The sequence below is a fragment of the Trachemys scripta genome, chromosome 4, assembly GCF_013100865.1.
Source record: "Trachemys scripta elegans isolate TJP31775 chromosome 4, CAS_Tse_1.0, whole genome shotgun sequence".
Taxonomy (NCBI): domain Eukaryota; kingdom Metazoa; phylum Chordata; order Testudines; family Emydidae; genus Trachemys; species Trachemys scripta.
In genome coordinates, this window is record NC_048301.1 from 16,300,311 (window position 1) to 16,320,374 (window position 20,064).

At 39.6% G+C, this 20,064-nt stretch overlaps 1 protein-coding gene across 1 annotated transcript; it reads right to left on the reverse strand.

Moving 5' to 3' along the window:
• Window positions 1-6,318: 6,318 nt before the first annotated feature.
• On the reverse strand, window positions 6,319-18,715 carry LOC117876997 (coiled-coil domain-containing protein 170-like). Its single transcript, XM_034769657.1, has 8 exons — window positions 18,379-18,715; window positions 17,148-17,333; window positions 16,013-16,330; window positions 11,442-11,642; window positions 9,426-9,599; window positions 7,736-7,969; window positions 7,381-7,599; window positions 6,319-6,921 (listed from the first exon to the last, which is right to left on the reverse strand). Exons 1-8 carry the CDS (start codon window positions 18,520-18,522, stop codon window positions 6,736-6,738), a joined length of 1,662 nt encoding a protein of 553 aa, XP_034625548.1. The 5' UTR covers window positions 18,523-18,715; the 3' UTR covers window positions 6,319-6,735.
• Between the last annotated feature and the right edge of the window lie 1,349 nt (window positions 18,716-20,064).

Here is a 20,064-nt window from a genome sequence, read left to right on the forward strand (position 1 = left end):
CAAAAATTTAGCAAAGTGCCAGAGATGCCACAATGCTTGTCTTTGGGGCAATACAATGTTGTAATACCATGTCTTACCACATCTCTTGATATTGGTTTGACCTGCCTCTTGCTAAAAGCTACATTTTCAGCAAAAATTGTTAATATATTTTAAACTATGCACATTTGACCTAATTCTCTTTTCATACTAATTTTACACTGTTCTAATTCCACTGACTTCAACTGAGTTACTTCTGATTTACCCTAGCGTGAAAGGAGAATTTAGACCCATTACATCTGTGTTACTAGGACATGATTTATGTGAGCTTAACTGGACAATTTCCTTGTAAATACTTCAGTATATCAGTGTTAGTTTAATATTTAGTTTTCCAGGTCAGCTATTTAATTTTTAAATCTTTCTAACCTATGTGATTTTGCTTGTCCCTTATAACTGTTGTTAAATTATTCCCTGTACCTTGTAATCCTGAGGGCTTTTTGTGGAAAACACAATCCATAGAAATATAATAGGTGTGAGTGAATTGTCAATGGCAAGAGTATGTCCATAGCCTAAAACTTCTAATTTCTCATTTTAGTATAAGATTGAGATTGTTTGACCTTAGCTGCATTAGCAATTAGAAAAATCGGATTATAGATCCAAAATCTTCTGAGGAGTGTTACAAATCTGTAGGATGTCCCTTACTTGTTAAATTTTGCATCTGGATCTCTAATTTAGCTGAAGGATGATAAAATATATTTAGCTCCTTACTGGGTACATTTGAGGAGGCTCTAAAGTTTAAGTATTCCAGCAAAGGTTGACATTCACTCCTAGAATGAACAGTTCAGACAATAGTATAGGAAAAACTAATAACATTAGCCTATTCCCTACATCTTTTTGCATATCTTCCCATCACACATGTGGAAGATTTGATCTGGAGATGACAGATGAAACATGCAGAGGCTCAGAAATACTTCATTTAGTCCATATTTCTGAGACATATAGTGCAGATCTGTAAGTAGAATTGTTAGGTTAGTTTTCATGCTGTCACTTGGACAGTGTAGAGGCCACTACATGCGTTAATGCATCCCCATGATGTTCTGTGCTGAGCCAAATTTGGCATTTTATGGGGTAGGATGCCTGTCTATTGATACCATCCAACCAATAAGCAGAATTGGGCCCACTGTGAAAGACTGTACTCTTATGTTCACCACTTTTACAAAACCGTGAATTGTGAGGAATCATTTGAAAACTCATAATTCCCTGATCATTATTGTCCTGGTAAAACATGTGTGGTAACACTATATGTAAAGTGTAAGATTCTACTGTATGATATTACTAAGGCATATTCCAAATCTGAGGAAGCAGTCCAGACCAGTTCCTCAGAGACAAAAGGCAAAGTGACTCCTCATCCAGATGTCAACACAATCAAATGGACTATCATTTGGGTAAGCAGCCAATCTTTGGCAGGAAAAAGGGTGTGAGTGAGAAATTTACATCTTGACAATGGAAAAGCTGGAGGCTTCCCATGTAAACAGGCTGTTGCCTGAACATGCTGGAAATGATTCTCAAAGAGGAGGAAAAGATATAAAAATGAGGAACAGAGGACACAAATCACCTCTCTCCCCTCATCTCTACTCACGTCATCAACAACGTTTGAAAGAAAAGAAGCATCAGTGAACTGGGGGAGTGGTCCTGGCTAAAGGATTCCAGCCAGACAGCTGTCAGCATTTGGTGAGAGAAACCTTTTGCTTTTAAATTCACTTAGCTTGTTAAATTAGAAATTAGTTTCCCTTTACCTCTTATTTCTTTGTAACCAATTCTGACTTTTATGCATCATTGCTTGTAATCACTTAAATCTATTTTTCTGTAGGTAATAAACCTGTTCTGTTGTTTTAACTAAACCAGTGTGTGTTTGGATTGAAGTGTTTGGGAACCTTCATTTGAGATAACAGGGTTTGTACATATCATTTTCTGTTAATGAAATGACAAACTTTCTATAAGTACTGTATTGTCCAGGAGGTTGCTGGGCAATCCAAGATGCACATTTCTGGGGACAAGTCTGGGACTGCAAATTTGCTGGTGTCACCCTGCAATATAATTCAGTAGTGACTGGCTAGGGAACTCATATCATGAGAGGCTGTGTGTGAACAAGCCAGGAGCAAAGCAACATAAAAGGAACCCCAAGTTGGAGAATTGTGGGGACAATTAAGAATTGAGCTGTTCAACACTCCAGATTGTACCCTGGGGAATGTCACACCCACCTAAAATATGTATCTATGATTGCAGTGTAGTGGCACTGCAGATTTGGGAACTCATGAGATGATTTGTTGATGAAGAATACTATCAGAGGAGAAGAAGAGAAATCTTCTGATCAGAATTCTAGAGTCTCTAGGATTCACCATAAATTACCAATATTCCCACATTAATTTCTTTAATAAGAAGAACACATGGGCTCAAGTTAAATATTTTAAAAGGCAAATTGAGGAGTGCCAAAAATCCAGATGTCTGTCTCCATCTTTATTGAATCCCTGCAGTTTTGAATGAACACTAGTGGATTTGGGGAAGAAGATGTCACTGTAACACAGTATCTGTAATAATCAGAGGTATCTTATAAAAATTAGAAATAACGCAGCAAGACAAAATGGAAATATAAGAGCTAATAATATGTAAGAGTTATGCCATTTGCCTGGTTCAGGCACAACTATCTTCAGGGTTCCTTCCTATGCCATACCCTACACATGGAACACCCTGCTTGGGCTAATCTACAACGCCACCAACCTCTCCTCATTTAAATCCCTTCTATATTCCCATTTTCTCCGTAATCCTTACAAGAAATTAGTTGAGTAATTCATCTCTTGTATTTTTTATTCTTCTTCAAGAGATGTCCCCGTGGGTGCTCCACAGGGACGCACCAACACCTAGAGCGGAGCAGCCACAGGGACACTCATCTCAAAGAACCTCAGTTACTGCACAAGGTGAGTAACCTTCTCTTATTATTATTATTATTATTTTACCTCATGAATGAACTGCTCATCTATATGTAGAGAGGAGGTTGAATATTAGGGGAAAGGGCATGGGACACAGGAAATTAAGCTGGGACTTGTGTGAGAAGATGATAAAATGGCTGAATTATAGGGGGAAATGGAGTTATTTAAATTAAACAAACTAAAATGCTCATTTTTATTATCACTCTGCTCACTTTATTTGTATGTCATGTCTGTTTTCCACAACTTTTGTCTGTCTTTGTCTTTTTACACTGTGGATTCTTAAGGGCAAGAAATGGGACCTCAGATGTTTGGAGAACCCCTAGCACATTTGGAATACTGCCACTATCTAAATAACAATAATAAATGATGGGGAGTAAAGGAACATATGAAAGAGAATCTAAAATAATATTTATAAAAATAAAAGCAACAGTTGAGACACAAATAACAGAAATATTGTCATGATAGATAAATAAAATACAGTGGAGTAAAAACAACAGTAATAACTAAGAAAAAAACAATAACATTTATATAAAAATACTAAGAGCGGGTTAAAAGGCAAAAGCCTAATTTTCAGAGGTATTGAGCATTTATAGCTCCCATTGATTTCATATGGAGTTGTGATTGCATAGCACTTCTAAAATTCAGGCCATGCTTTTGGAAATATACTAAACCAGAAAATGTTGTTATTGGTAGTTCACATGTTATAATTTTGCTCATGGCCCACAACTTGCATGTACAGTTGATGGATTAATATGCAGAGCTTTGCCTCCACTTTAAAAATGTGTGGCCCATGATATTTATTTCTAACTGCTGACAAATCCAGGCTAATCTACAAAAAAATCATGGGGCCATGAATTATGCCAGCTGAGGATATAGTGCAGGGGTCAGCAACCTATGGCATTCATGCCAAAGGCAGCACACGAGATGATTTTGAGTGGCACTCACACTGTCCGGGTCCTGGCCGCCAGCCTGGGGGCTCTGCTGCCAGCCTGGGGTCCCAGATGCCGGCCCCGCTCCACTCAGGGTCCTGGACGCCGGCCCCACTCAGACCGCTGCCAGCCCAGAGTGCTGGCCACTGGTGCCGGGGGCTCTGCTGCCATCCTAGGGTCCCGGCCGCTGGCCCGGAGCTCTGCAGCCGCCCCCAGCTGTTGCCCACCCCCACCTTAAAAATTGTTCCAGCGCCACTGTACTGGGATATTTTTAAGTCCTGATTTGCTGCTTGCATCACTATCACGTCACGTGGAACAGTGCACTGCATCTGTGACGATTTTTTTTCTACTGTAAGTTGAGGAGTACATTTGACAAAATGTCAGCTCCTAAGAAAGCAAAGTTAGATGTCCATTCGTTTCAGCCTTCTTGGACAGACACATTTGGATTTATTCAAAAGAAGGACCGTGCTGTTTGTGCTTTCTGTTGTGAAAGTGTTGTTTGTCGCACATCAAGTGTTCGACGACATTTTCAAACGAAGCACAAGAAAACCTTTCTTGATGAAGCAGACAAGACTGAATTGATCAAAAAGGCAGTAGCAGGATATGAGAAGCAAAGCAGTGTTTTTAAATGCTTAAGGGTAAGTAAAAATCAAGCCACAGAAGGAAGTTACAAGATTGCACAGTGCATTGCAAAAAATGGAAAGCCATTTACAGATGGGGAATATATAAAAGAAGTTTTTCTCAGCAGTTCGGAGGTTTTGTTCAATGATTTGCCAAATAAAGATGTATATCTAGAATAAAAGAACTGCCTGTCTCTGCCAGAACAGTTGAGAGATGCATAAACGAAATGGCAGAAAACATTAAGGAAAAACAGACGACTGCATTAAAGGACACAGCAGTGTTTAGCGTTGCAGTTGAGGCGAGCATGGATATAAATGACGTTCCACATTTGGCAGTTGTTACGAGATATTGTGCTTCCGATGAAATCCAAGAGGAACTTTGTTGCCTAAAACGCTGGCATGGCACAACAAAGAGGGAAGATATAGCGGAAACTTTTGTAAACCATTTTGAAGAACGAGCAGTTGACATCAGAAAAATATCTTGTGTGACAACAGATGGTGCTCCTGCCATGATTGGAATACAGAAGGGATTTGTAAAGTTACTTGAAGATCAAATTGGCCGCCTGACAGTCAAATTTCACTGTATCATCCATCAAGAAAACCTGTGTGCTAAAATTTCTAATTCAAAGCTTAATAATGTGATAAATACAGTGGTGCAAAGTGTGAACGTCCTTGTTGCTCGATCTGCTTTGACTCACAGACAGTTTCAAGCACTGCTAGAAGAGATGGACAGTGCTTATAATAACATTCCACTTCACAGCAACATTTGGTGGCTAAGTCGTGGCAAGGTTTTGGTGTGCTTTATAAACTGTTTTGATGCAATCAAGGCCTTTTTGTCAGAAAAAGGACAAAACTACCCTGAACTGGATGATGACAAATGGCTGTGTAAGCTCATGTTTCTAACTGACATCACCGCTCACCTAAACGCACTCAACCTCCATCTCCAAGGTGCAGGGCAAACGGTTCTGGATCTTTATGAAACGTGGAAGGCATTTGTTGTAAAACTTAGCAGTTTTTTCTCGAGATATTCGAACTTCAACTTTCCGCTACTTCCAACACATAAAAGAGCTAACAACACGTTGCACTGTCAGTGTTGATGAGATTGGAATGTACATGCAACAACTGGAATCAGAATTTTCTGACAGATTTCAAGATTTCCAGTGATTTGACCCAATGCTTTCTTTTCTAATTAAACCTGAAAAGTTCAACGAAAGTGACTTGGATTTGTCTGTATTTCAGTGGATGGGTGTTGAAGATTTCGAAATGCAGCTCATTCAGTTAAAAGCTCAGAATTGTGGGCATCAACGTTTGGAGATCTGCGGAGTGCACTTAAAGCTATCGAGAGAGATCATGGGGCCTCTATTCTGATCTGCTGGACGTCCCTGCCAGTGAAATGTAACTGTTTGAAGAAAATTGTGTTTGCAATGCTTTCAGCATTTCGAACCACATACCTGTGTGAGCAGGTATTTTCACACATGAAATCTGTCCTCTGTCCCTCTCAGAGCCGGTTAGCAACTGATCACTCAGAAGCCTGTGTGCAGCTTAAAGTATCCAAATACGTGCCAGACATTGGAAAACTCGGCAAGGAAGAGCAAGGGCAAGGATCACACTAAACTGATAAGATCTGCATTTTAATTTAATTTTAAATGAAGCTTCTTAAACATTTTAAAAACCTTATTTACTTTACATACAACAATAGTTTAATTATGTATTATAGAGAGAGACCTTCTAAAAACGTTAAAATGTATTACTGGCACGCGGAACCTTAAAGTAGAGTGAATAAATGAACACTTGGCACACCACTGCTGAAAGGTTGCCGACCCCTGATATCGTGCATGCCTTTTTTTTAAGTACTATAGATCATGGTGAAAATAATACACTTAAATTATTTAGTAGGTGGTACTCTTCAAAAATTGTTTGATGATTTGTCCAAGTTAATATAATGATACTTTATCCTTATATGGAGACTTTCGTCCGCGGATTTCAAAGCATTAAACAAATAATTAAGGCTCAGAACACCAATTTATGGCAGATAAGTATTGTCTAGGGAACCTGAGCCAGAGAGTGCCCAAGGTATCATTGCAATTAAGTGACAGAACCAGGAATATAATCCAGACTTCCAGTCCTGTGCGCTAATCACTAGATTACGATACCTATGATATTACAGAAATCTAGAAATCCTCTCTAAAATCTAGGTTGTGTTCAGAAGAAGCAAAATACACATTACTGATTCTCAAATCCAGTTGTAAAACCACACAAAAATTTTGATTCATTGTTAGAAGTAACTTTAGAAATTTCATAGGCTTGTATAAGTTGCTTTAGTTGTCTGATGATCTCCTTGTCTGATATAGCCAATGTATTTATGCGAAATCCCATAATCTTCGTAATGGCTTCTCTAAAGTCAACAAGCTACAAAGAACCACAATAAGAAAGGCAAAAAATATCACTTACTTGCACACAATAATTGTAATAAGGAAGTGGACGTGATAAGAATGTTGCTAGAATCAGTTTTAGGGTAAAAAAAAATCTACACCTAGACAAATTTTTAATTAAAGCCCTAGAATTTTTTTCCTCCCGCCCCTTTTAAAAAATCTGGATAAGATAATTTCTAATTACCTTTTAGGGAATTATATGGTTCTTGTGATATTCCTCTTTTCTTCTGCAACACAGTTCATGATATCTTTGGGATAAAAATCTTTTTTTTTTCAGGTTGTTGAATAAGTCTCTTAAAAACTCCTTAAGCTACCACTGTGTGAACTGAGTTGCAACTAACATGGGCCAGAGGCACTAAAAACTATTTAATCAGCTTTTTAAGAGTTGCTAAAAAGACATTAATGATTTGCTTTAATAGTAATGGGAGGAAAGTACCTGTTTTTCTCTTCTTGCTACTTCTTCAAGTGCTCTTTTTGCTATGTGGAGCTCATTAGTGACTGCTTCCAACATATGATGGGCCCTCTCTTTCTCCTTCCTTGCCTCATGTTCTGTGTAGTCTAGTTCTGTTTTCAAACTGACCACCTTTCTAGCTGCTTTCTCCTTAATCTTTTCAACTTTTTCCAAAGATTTACTGAGTTCTTCTATGGTTTTGTTCTGCAAAAAAATGTTTTTTTTTAAAAAGCTATGGCCTAAAAGACTAATTACCTTAGAAATAGAAGAGAAAACGCTAAATTCCCAGAATGTAATTAGCAGCCATTTCTCATCTGATTTTACAGATTGCTATACTTACTTTGAGATCATTTACACTCACAAATTTTGCCTGGAGAGTTTGATTTGACATTTTCATTTCACGAAGCTGTTCCTGAAGTTTCTCGGATTCTTTCTGGGCTTTCAGGCTCTGTGGCTCCTGCCCAGCATTCAAGCAGACCTGTTGCTCTTTTCCTTTTTCGAACTGTTTGATCTTCTCTGTCAGTTGTTCTATCTGCCAGTTCTTCATTTTGATTTTTTCCCTTTGAGAATTTATCTACATTAAGAGAGGGTTGATTTTTTTTTTTACAGGATATGCTATAAAAGATTTGAATTCCTGCTGTTAACATTTGACATTTCTTCTTACCTAAAACAAAAATACCCTAGTGAGTAGCTTTGAGTGAGAGGTCGGGATGACATAGTACCTGATTTGTCTAAGCCACAGTTGCCTTTAAGCATGTATATTGCTTTTCGGGAAGTCTTTCATGCATGTATTAGGTTATCATTTTAATAGGCTGACTTGTAATGCTTTAGCTGATGTTCGGGAAGTCTATTAAGATTCTTTAAGCACTGAAAATATTCCAGTATTCTAATAGTTGTTTTTTTCTTATATCACAGACCCTCCCTCTTCTCTTGTAAAGCAGGGGAAAGACCCAGCTTTGTTTGATAAAACTTACCAGAAAAAAAAAAACATCATAAAACATCTGTGTGTGATGCACTTAACATGTTCACCCACTGCACTTTATCATGACTGCCAAGGAGAAACCCTATTTTAAACATTGCCAACCAGAGTTTTTCATCCAGTATTTGCTTCAGAAGAACCCCTAAATATGTTGTCTGTAGCCTTTAAACATTGTTGGCTGGAACCTTTAGAAATATTATTCTTGTTTCATCTCATCTCCTACCTGAAGAAGACTGAATACTGAAACATTACAACCACAGCTTGTCCTATGTATTGCATAACTCTGTGTGGCATGGAGTCCAACTCTGTGGAGGCACCCTTTAAAGTAGAGGACCGGAGAGGGTGGGGCAGGAGTAGGCTGAAAGAGGAGGAAAGATTGGGACAAACCCATCACTGCACATATCTTCAGTTCCTCTCCTTTTTACACATCCCTGCAGCCAGGGTATGTTGTACCACAGAGGGCTACTTCATCCACAGAATTCCTCTTCCTTCCTTCTCTCTCCAAAAAAGTACCCATTACTTGGGCTGAGTTCTTGTCCCTGAATTTAACCCAAAGTGTTTTCTGGGGTTAAAGTGTTAAACCACATGAAAAATGTTACCTTGGATTGATTATTAAGTTTTTGTGAGCAGTTTTATTTAGTAAGTATATACATTACTACCAGACATCGGGGAACAAACATTCATTAGGTGTAAAACTTGCCCAGAATTCCTATTTATAACCAAGTACTGAAATCATAAAGTAAGTGATTTGAAATATGCTATCTTTGACATTTTCAGGAAAATAACAAATTCCGTATCAGTTACCAAGATTTACAGTTCAATTGGAAGAAGAATGTATTTTCTATTTTTGATTAGGCTTAATAAGCATTTGAGTGAAAATCTACTTATCTCTGTATTTTTCAGTGGACATTGTCATTCGTCCAGTTCCTACAGTGGTTTATGACAGAAGTGCAGACATTACTACAAGACTAATACAGCTTAGTAATAACGATCAGCCATTCTCAATAAGAGAAATGGTCTTTAAAATGTGAAAATGAGATTTTACACTGACCTTCTTCTGCAAATTAAAGATGCAGTTCTTGTTCTCAATAAGATATTCCGTATCCAGTTTACTGAGCTGTTGTGCTTTGTCCAAGAGCATTTCATATTGGCAGTGCAGACTTTCTGGTGAGCTAACCTGATTAATCTGTAGCTTCTCTGTCAGCTCTTGTAGAAACTCCATGTGCTGCATAAGAAGCCAGTGAGTAAAATGTATTAAACAAACTTTAGCATGATTCTAGTCAAGGTTATAAATAGGTCATTTAAGAGTAATTTTCTTTTTAGTTTCTTTTGACTTGTCCCCCCCCCCTTTTATTACTTCACATCCTTGTTATTTGAAATACATTTTCTACAAAGACATTTATAAATTTTTCTGTATAAGTATAAAAAATGTCCATGTGACAGAGTGCTGGGAACTAGGAAGTGAGCCAGAACTCTGATCACTCTGGCACTAATTGGTTCCCCAGAGAGGTCTGATTGAACTATCTAATCAGGCTGGCAGGCTCCTGCACTAAGGATTCATTAGCCGATCAGCTGAGTGCTGATAAAAAGGCACAGAAAGGAAGTGCAGGAAGAGAGGAGCAGGGTTGCCTGAGCTCAGACTTAGGGCTTGTTTACATATAAACTGCTACTGTGGCACCAATGCAATGCTTCAGTGAAGATGCTACCTATGCTGACAGGAAGGGTTCTCCTGTCAGTGTAGGTAATCCACCTCCCCAAGAGGCAGTAGCTAGGTGCTGTCTTCACCGGGGCTTAGGTCAGTTAAACTGCATCAGTCAGTGATACCCCTGAGCAATATAGATATACTGACCTAATTTTCTAGAGTAGATCAGGCCCTAGAGAGCACACAAGGAAGGGAGACTTCTCCTCTTGGGCTCTGGGTGAAAGGGCTGATGGTACAAGGGATGTTTTAAGTAGTATTGTTGCATGAACTGTAAAGATATTGATGGAGGGAACTTAAATAAATTGCACAGGGTGAAAACCTAACCAGTGAAGTCTGAACAGCATCTGTAGTGCTAGACCAGGACCAGGAGCAAAGTGCGCCCTGCTATAGTACATAAAGACTCTTTAAATTGTATTCCATAATACAAAATGACATACCTACTGCTACAGTTTTTAAGTTTCTCCCCATACTTATTCAGCTGGCGCATTATGGGGGTGTTTGTTAGTCACAATCAGTTAAAGCAGGCTAGAGAGTCATCTGCCTAGATGTATTATAAGCTAGATGCTACCTAACAGCAGGAGGAGCAAAAAGGGGGAGAAAGGATAGAAGGCCCTGAAACCAGTGAAAAGCGGGGAGGTTGTGCTGTTGGCTTCCCTTTCCCCCATGGCAAACCTTCCATACAAACACTGCCTGGTTGCAATGGCACTGGAACAATTTTTAGAGTGGGGGTGCTGAAAGCCATTGAACAAAATAGTAAACCCTGCATATAATGGAAACCATTTCAAGACAGGGGGTGCTGCCACGCACAACATTGGAAAGCTGGGAAAGGGAAGGAGCTATGCAGGGATGATGGGAAGAAAAGAGAGATGATGGAGGAGGAGGAAAATGTAGAGATCCATCTGAGAAAGCATGAGAGCAAATGGTAAGGGGACAGACGGGAAGAGATGAGAGTGTAAAAAGAAGAACGATGATGTGAAGAAGAGAGTGGGATAACATGGAAGGTAAAAAGAAAAGAAATTCTGTACAGTTGTAAGAAAGAAGTGTATGTTGTTTGTATCTCTCACAGGACTCTAATCCCTCACTGGCCACTAGCACTGGAAATCGGCCAATACATTTCCACACTGGGCCTTTTTCCTGGAGTCTGTCCTTGCAGAACCTGTGCATGCCTCCTGCAAAGTGCTGAGCACCTTCAATGCCAATGAAAGTCCATGAAAGTTGAGGGCTGTGTCAACACCTTGCAAGACTGGGCCCTCCCTGCTTTTTACCCAGTTCCTCTGCACAATCAGGGCTCAATGCAGTTTGACTCTGCAGGGTCAGTGTTTCTGTTGCGAGAAATCGGTGTGAACTTTAAAGAAGTCTCCTTACTTTCTTCCTTTCAGAAATAAATCTCTCTAAGAGCAAATCTTCTGCAGCAAGCTTTTTTTCCACGCGCTTTAGGGATCCCTTTTGTTTTTGAAGCACTTCTTCAGCTTTGTAGGATTTACTCAGGGCCTCATGATATAGATCACGCTGCTGCTCTAGCTGACTGGTTAGTGACAGAACTTTCTGCTGCAGCTCATCAGTTTTCTATGGGTAAAAGACAGCAATTTGACACTTTGACATACTTGTTACTTCCTGGCATCCTTATGTTCTGATACATCCACCTTCAAGAGAGTTTCAGAACTACTCTTCTTAGGGCGAAATCCCTGCCAGCACTGTGAGGGTAACCAGAAACACAACCCAGTGTGTGCTCAGCCATCCTATGCAACATTCCAGGATGCAGGCTGCTCTTTTGAAAAGGACCAATGTATATCTGAGGCTACTGCATGCTTCCAATGGCAGAATGTGCACTGACTGCTGAGGGACTGTCCATATCCCCTAGTCAGCCAATTATGCCCCATTTTGGAACATTTTTCATGATAGGAGTCCACCCCCTCCCAAGCCCTCTGTTGTAGGCTAGGTAGGAATGCTGCCCTGCTAAAGAACTGGAAGAAAGAGGTTACCTCTCCTAATGCACTCATGCAGCACAGTGCAAAATTTGGACTATATATTGTCACAAACATCATAATAAAGCCAATGCTATTTTGTCCAATCCAAGTTAGTTTAAGAACATTGGACTGCCATATTGGAAGGGATCAATGGTCCATCTAGTGTAGTATCCTGCCTACAGCAATAGCCAATATCTGATGTATTTGAGGAGATGAAATCCTCCATAATGCTTCAGGCCAATTGTGCAACATTTACTCCTGGGGGAATTCTGTGCCAAAAAATTAAAAATTCTGCACCAAAAAAAAACAAAAATTCTGCACATAATATTTTAAAATTCTGCATATTTTTTGTCAAACTAATGCAATAAAATCCAGCTAGTTTCAATTATTTGGTAATTTAAACTACAGTACAATGGATGGAGAATGGGAGTGGGGAGCATTGGAGGAAATCACCAAACCCCTCTGTCTAATAGTAATGTAGCTAGTATTGACCCTTTACTTCTAATTATTAGTCAAAAAATATATGCAGCCATATGCTCAGTGTTACATCATAAACAACTGAAGAGCAAGTGAGCGCTGGGGACTCAAACTCACAATTTATACTGGCTACTGACTAGCTCCAAAAAGGTCTGTTGCAAACAGTTCATGGAGCAAATTTCGATAGGAAATTTTTTTCAGTCCAAAAATTTAGACCAGTTCTAATCACTAAAATACCATAAGCCTTTATAAGGTCATACTGTCCTTTACAATAAGTTTCCTTTACACCACTCTGGCAATGTAAAGGAGCCTTAAAATTTTTACACCCGTTTTATACTCTTGGGGGAATCCACTAAGAACAATAGGAACAATTCACTAAGCAGGCAGGCTGCTACCTTCTCTTCTGCCTGAGAGAACAGAACCTGCCCCACGCCTACCTCTTCAGAAATACCTCAAAGCCCTGCCCTGCCCTGCCGAGTGTGCTGCAATAGCAAGCAAGTGAGACAGAGTGTCTCTCTCTCTCTCACACCAATGACTACCAAGTGTCTCCCACACCCAGGCAGTGATTTACGTCTCTACCGGCTGCTCTGGGTACCCAAACTAACCAGTCTGCACTGCCAGGGAGTGGACACATGACCGCTCCTGCGGCTTCCCTTTGCTTCCCCGTCAGAAGTCATTTTTCTGCAGGTAAGCAAAGAAATCTGTGGGGGCCATGAATTCTGCAGATGCACAGTGATGCACAATTCCCCCAGGAGTAAACATTATGCCATATAGCAATAGTATGCTGAATATCTTTCTTGAAACCAATTGCTTAGGCCATGATGTGTGAACAAAATCTTAGAATATTTAGCTACATAGTGTGACAACAGATGCTATTCTAATTCATATTGGAGAGTATTTTACTATACAATTTCACAGAAGAATCTTGGCTAAGAGTTTGAAATTTTTGAGGAAGAGACTAAATATTACAGACCTAATGGCAAACATGTTGCTAAATATATCATTACATTTACTGACAGTTTCATTGATATTTATTTACAAAAATATTCATTTACCTTTCTTTTACAATGTAGAGGGGGAAATATTTAAAACTATTACTGCAAATGTTCTTCCAATAATTTCTCTTGATTTAGAAATGGATGGATCTTCTCCATGATCAGATACAGCATTGGCAGTTCATTATTTTCTCATCTTATTCAATGCCACAATGAGTGAGACAATCCCCCGGCTCAATACTCAGTATTGTAAGTGGGAGACCGAAGTGGCTGTATCAGCACACCAAAGTGTTAACAGGTAAGTGCTACAAGCTGTTTTAAGACTGACTTTTCAAATTCAGTACATCTGTGATCTACAGATTAAACTAAAGTCAATGAAGTTTCACTAGGAATGAAACTGGCCCATTGTCGGTATAGGATTAGTCACAAAATAAAAATATTAATCCATCTGTAATTTAAAGCAAGCTCATATGATTCTTTGTTGCTTCAGTAAGAGTGAGTTTATATTGCCAAAGGTTATTTTCTTTCCATTCTTATTTATGCATATAATACTGTTAGTGTTGCTAAGCTATTTGTATAAAATTAATTCTTGCATTTCTGCTAACGTGCATTATTTTTTAGTTAGCTCTGGCCTAAAAATAAGTTCTAGTAGTAAAGAGACACAATGGGCCAAATTTACCCTCTGCTATACTGGCGTAAATCTGGAGTAACTCTACAGAAGCTACTGGAGTTAGGCTTCTTTTCATAACTGTCTCCCTGATTCCCTTCTGCCCCCCACAAACACTGAGCAAAGCTCCAACATAGGAAAAAATGAGCTAATAGATTTTTAAGACCATTATGACAATCTAGTTTGACCTCCTGAAAACAAAGGCTATAGATTTTCACCCTTATTGAGCACAAAGGGAGACAATTTCACTTTGGTGTGTGTAGGAATTGTACAACGTGCTGTCTTCCTGCAGTGATCACATGGTGGAGGAGAGAATGCTTTTAAAAGGAGACCTTCTCTCCTTTTACAAAAAAATTAAATGCGGTTTTCTGCATTCTACATCTTCAACTCACTATTTGTGGGAATCAAAATTAGTGTACAGGTAAACATTTTGTTCTAGCTGTAAAAAATTGTTGAAACACTATGTTACCTCTCAGCCTTCAGTTTTACATAATGAAATCCATTTGTTTGCTTTCTTGAACTGTTCCTAAAATATAAGTAATATATGTATATTTCTTTATAATATTGTTTTGTTGTAATAATACAACAAATCCATTCCTGCTGTCATCCCACTAAAGTCAGCAAAGTTTCAGTAGAGATGAATATGTCCCATTGTTTTTATTCACAAAATAAAATAAGACCATAAGAATGGCCGTACTGGGTCAAACCAATGGTCCATCTAGCCCAGTATCCTGTCTTCCAACAATAACCGATACCAGATGCTTCAGAGGCAATGAGCAGAACAGGGCAATTATCAAGTGACCCATCCTGTCATCCAGTCCCAGCTTCTGTCGGTCAGAGGTTTACGGACACCCAGAGCATGGGGTTACATCCCTGATCATCTTGGCTAATAGCCATTGATGGACCTATCCTCCATGAACTTATCTAACTCTTTTTTTAACCCAGTTATACTTTAGGCCTTCACAACATCCATTGGCAATGTATTCCACAGGTCGACTGTGCATTGTGTGAAGAACTACTTCCTTGTGTTTGTTTTAAACCTGCTGCCTATTAATTTCATTGTGTGACCCTTGGTTCTTGTATTATGAGAAAGGGTAAATAACACTTCCCTATTCACTTTCTCCACACCATTCATGATTTTATAGACTTCTATCATATCCCCACGTAGTCATCTCTTTTCTAAAATGAATAGTCCCAGTCATTTTAATCTCTCCTCATATGGAAGCTGTTCCATATCCATAATAATTTTTGTTGCCCTTCTCTGCTCGTTTTCAAATTCTAATATTTTGGGAGGGTTGGGAGGGTAGGGTGAACAAAATTGCACACAGTATTCAAGGTATCAGTGTACCATGGATTTATAGAGTGGCATTATGATATCTGTTTTATTATCTATCCTTTCCTTAATGGTTCCTAACATTCTGTTAGCTTTTTTGACTGCTGCTGCACATTGAGTGTATGTTTTCAGAGAATGATTCATTATGATGCCAAGATTTTTTTCTTAAGTAGTAACAGCTAATTTAGATCCCTTCATTTTGTACGTGTAGTTGGGCTTATGTTTTCCAATGTGCATTACTTTGTACTTATCAACATTGAATTTCATCTGCCATTTTGCTGCCCAGTCACCCAGTTTTGTGAGAGCCCTTTGTAACTCTTTGCAGTCAGCTTTGGACTTAAATATCTTGAGTAATTTTGTATTGCCTGCAAACTTTGCCACCCCACTGTTTACCCCCTTTTTCAGATCATTTATGAATATGTTGAACAGCACAGGTCTCAGAACAGATTTACCAAAATGGCATTCATAAATGCTAGCTTTGATAGTACTGTACTCACAGATTTCCAAGAATGTTCACTGTCACAGATTTCTTGTATCCTTTCTTTAATAGCTTTCTCTGTCCCAGCCACAGTTATAAAGGTGTTGCTCAGGAGTGTAGCCAGTTGACTGATGAAGATTTGATATAGGGTCTGTGTAGTTTTAGTCTCATACATGGAGGCATGCAGAGCTCTATCTAACTCAGTGAATTTTTTCTCTTTATGGAGCAGTTCTTGGCAACAGTTATCCCAAGCTATTTGTTTGTCTTTCAATCTTTCTAAGAGAATGGTGTTATTCCTTTCAAAGGTCTTCTTGGTCAATACAGCCTCATCCTTCTCCTAAAGGCAAGAAAATTACAGTAACGCAATATTTCTCAGTCTGTCAGCATGGCCTCTTTGGAGGGGTTCCTGTTTCATTCAGACGAGGATCCAGGATAGGTTTTTCAACCTCTTTAAATAATATCTGTGCTGCTAAAGCATTCAAAGAGGGTTATTGTTTTCTTATTGTGATGGACACAATTTTGCCAGGTATAGTTGTGCAAACGAAATATTTCAATCCTGCCAAATGCGAAAAAGTCATACCTTTTCTCCTGAGTTGTTCACCCCAAAAATAGGAAAAGGAGTGTCTTTAAATCTTGATATTTCACTACCTTTTGTCAGGCCACCACTAGCATTTTTTACTTGAGCCTCACACCTGCACGGTGCATGATCACTGTCCTTGTCATTGTGGTGTCTGCTTTGGGGCTCTCTCTGAGTCATCCATTAGGCCCCAAATTAATATGAGTCAGCCTCTGTTATAAGGCCCAACACCAAAGAGTCTGTTTACACTAGGAAAATTACCTATTGTTGACAATGAGAGTCACAATCTGCCTTCCACCTTGCTCAACATAGAAACTACTCTGCACCAGGTCAACGACTGGTGCAGGGGACTTCCTCCAGCACACCTGCATGGCTATGCTAGCTGGAACAATGGAGGCACATAGTAGCCCTGCAGAAGCTGCTCTACTCCGCTCTCTGCACTGTTACTCACAACACAGGCAGGCAATGCAAAGGAATAAGGGAGTGTCTTGCTCTCCCTTGTATGACCAGGCCCTTATCCACTATACTATATCACTGATAGTTGGTAAAAGATATACATGGGAAGTATCGTCCTTACCTTCTTTAGTATTGCCAGTTGTTCAGTGTGGCCAGCTGCTGTTTTTTGCTCCTTTTTCATTTCTGAAACAAGATTCACTATTGTTTCCCTACTAGCTTTAAGCTCCATTTCTTGAGTGGCCAAGGCTTTTTCAAGAAGTGCAATTCTTGTCTTTTCTAGTGAATGTTCCTTCAAGAGCGTTGGAAACTGCATAATAAAAGCAAACCATCTACTGACACAGCTTCAATATTTGATGCCATTATTATGCGTTTAACCGGGGAATAAAAAACAAATATTGAAGAGACACAAATTTAAAATGTGCTATTGGAACATGAATTTCATTCAACAGAAAAATTTAGCAGCCTCATTTCTTTATTTACTCCATCCCTTCTGCTCATTAATGTACCCGTGGGGTCCCCAACCAAGCATGCAGTCTCATGGACAAGTAATGCACTGCAAATCCTGCAAGTAGTAGTATTGCATCTGAGAGGGCTTTTGGTTGCTCTAATGTACATCAGCTGGCTGTGACTCCCAGGGACTCTCCACCAGTTGGAGATCGCTGGAGCAAAATGGTGATCCTGTCATTCCCCTCCCCCAATATGCCAAGGGCTGCAGGTGGGATGGCACATCTTTTTGGAGTCCTTTGTTTTCATCACACTGGAGTACCTGCGGGAGACACCTCTTCCACAATACCTCTCTCAGCCAAACTCCATCTCCATAGATATGAATAGAGGGAGACAGTGGAAGCTCCAGGCCTGTGGAGGAGATGCTGTTTGTTTCGCTTAGTAGAGCTGCTGATGTTAAGAGTGGTATTCCGTAGGAAGTGTGCTGTGGGTGCAGATTCCACTGTTGCCTATACCACTTCCAATAGTGTGGCTGGGGCAAGAGGGAAGATGCTGCACTTCAGGTATTTGAGGTAGGAGCTCTGGTAGCCATCTGATAGTGAGGTGCCAAACATGGCAGAAATTCCACAAACACAGCTGTTCTCCTGAGATTTACACTGTTGTGTGAGAGTTGGAAAGGTCCCTTCCAGTTTTGGATTTGACCTGGGACAAAAAAAACTTCCTTTAAAACAAACAGGCTCACTTGGCCAGAAACTAACCATTGAAAATGTTAGGCAGTAGCTTCATTCTTCAGAGTGCTCAGAAAAGCAGGGCAGTCAAAATTTAACTTACAATAGAAACTGTCACAGCATGTCACTGCAACAATCCCCATAATCTCTGTAAATAAATGAAGAGTAGAGTACTCGTACCTTTATTACTAAAAATCCCAAAGGATCTTCTTGTCCTTTGATATCTATATTCATGGAAGAGGATAACTTGTCTGTGACCTCTGCCAACTTCTTCTCCAAGCTGGCCACTTTTTGCTCTGCTTTTTCTCTCCTCACCAGAAGCATCCTGTATAAAACATACTAACATTCCACAAACCAAAATCTCACGGTCAAAAGCAATAGCTAGGGATAAGCAAATGTCACGGAGTTTGAGGGCTCACATATCTCTCAGAGTATATTTTGGATTCTCTGGGTGAGCAAAGCAGGTTCAAGTTAGGAAAACATTTCCCCCCGTGATTTCAACCCACCATATTTATCAAGGGAGATACATTTAAAAAAATAATTTCACTAACTAAAGAGCAGCCTGAGTATCGGTGATAGAGGAACACTCCCAAAGATAGACTGTCATAGAGATGGTCCTATATGCTATATATTACTGAAGACACTAATTACTTTTCATTAAAATAATTGGAAGTGCTAAAGACAGGTCTTCAGGCCGCTGACAGCATTTTAACCATTGTGTTGTCTAAATCTCCTGAGAGCAGCTGTAGAGGATGTGGTGGTTACCATGTGTATTTTAGTACTCCCCCTATTATTGCCACCAGTGGAGCTGAATCAATGGTAGCAACCGTGGTAACCGTAAGGGAAACATCTTAATGTAGACAAGGCCATGGCTAGATCAGAACCAGATCTCCAGGGCTACAAGCACTCCAGATTCCATTTTACACCAGAGTGTACAAACAACCAATGGGATCCAAAACAGATATGGGCACAATCAGGCTCCCAATGTATTTTAAGGTTGGAAGGAGGCCAGGGATCACTACAAGGTAAGATAGTGGACTGACAGGAGGGACTATGCGGATAAGATATCTCCCAGTTTCCAGACCCTCCCATTTAACACTTACAACAAGGCCCTTGACCCTCCCACATTACAGCTGAACAGTGGAATATAATTGAAGTTTAAGACTTCAAATGGGATTGTAGAAGCAGGCCTAGATAAACTCTTTAATCTAGCGAACCCCAGGAGTGAGGGACATGAATTAAAATTAAGGAAACAGCAAGCAAAGTAATAACTTAAATGCAAGTGACAAAGAGTCCTGTGGCACCTTATAGACTAACAGATGTTTTGGAGCATAAGCTTTTGTGGGTGAATACTCACTTCGTCAGATGCATGAGTATCCGTCATGCATCTGACGAAGTGAGTATTCACCCACAAAAGCTTATGCTCCAAAACGTCTGTTAGTCTATAAGGTGCCACAGAACTCTTTGTCACTTTTTACAGATCCAGACTAACACGGCTACCCCTCTGACACTTAAACGCAGTATTTTGAGCAAAATTCTGAACTCATATTAATGTAATTCCTGAGTAATTCCACTGATTCAATGTAGCTACTCAGGACTAACACTGATGTAATTCAAGTCAGAATCTGACCCAATAGCTCCTAAATGCCCTCTTTTCATTCAGTACATAGAGACTCATTGTGGTGGGTAACAGAGGTGCACTGGATATTGAGAGACAATAATGTTTCTCTTTCTTTGAGCGTATCATGCATTAGGCTATTACAGTCAAATTGTTAACACACCTGGTGTCCGGTAAAACTGACACTTTTGAAAGGGACTTGGAACCTTACCTCAGATGTTTTTCTAATTCTGAGACTCTTTCACTTA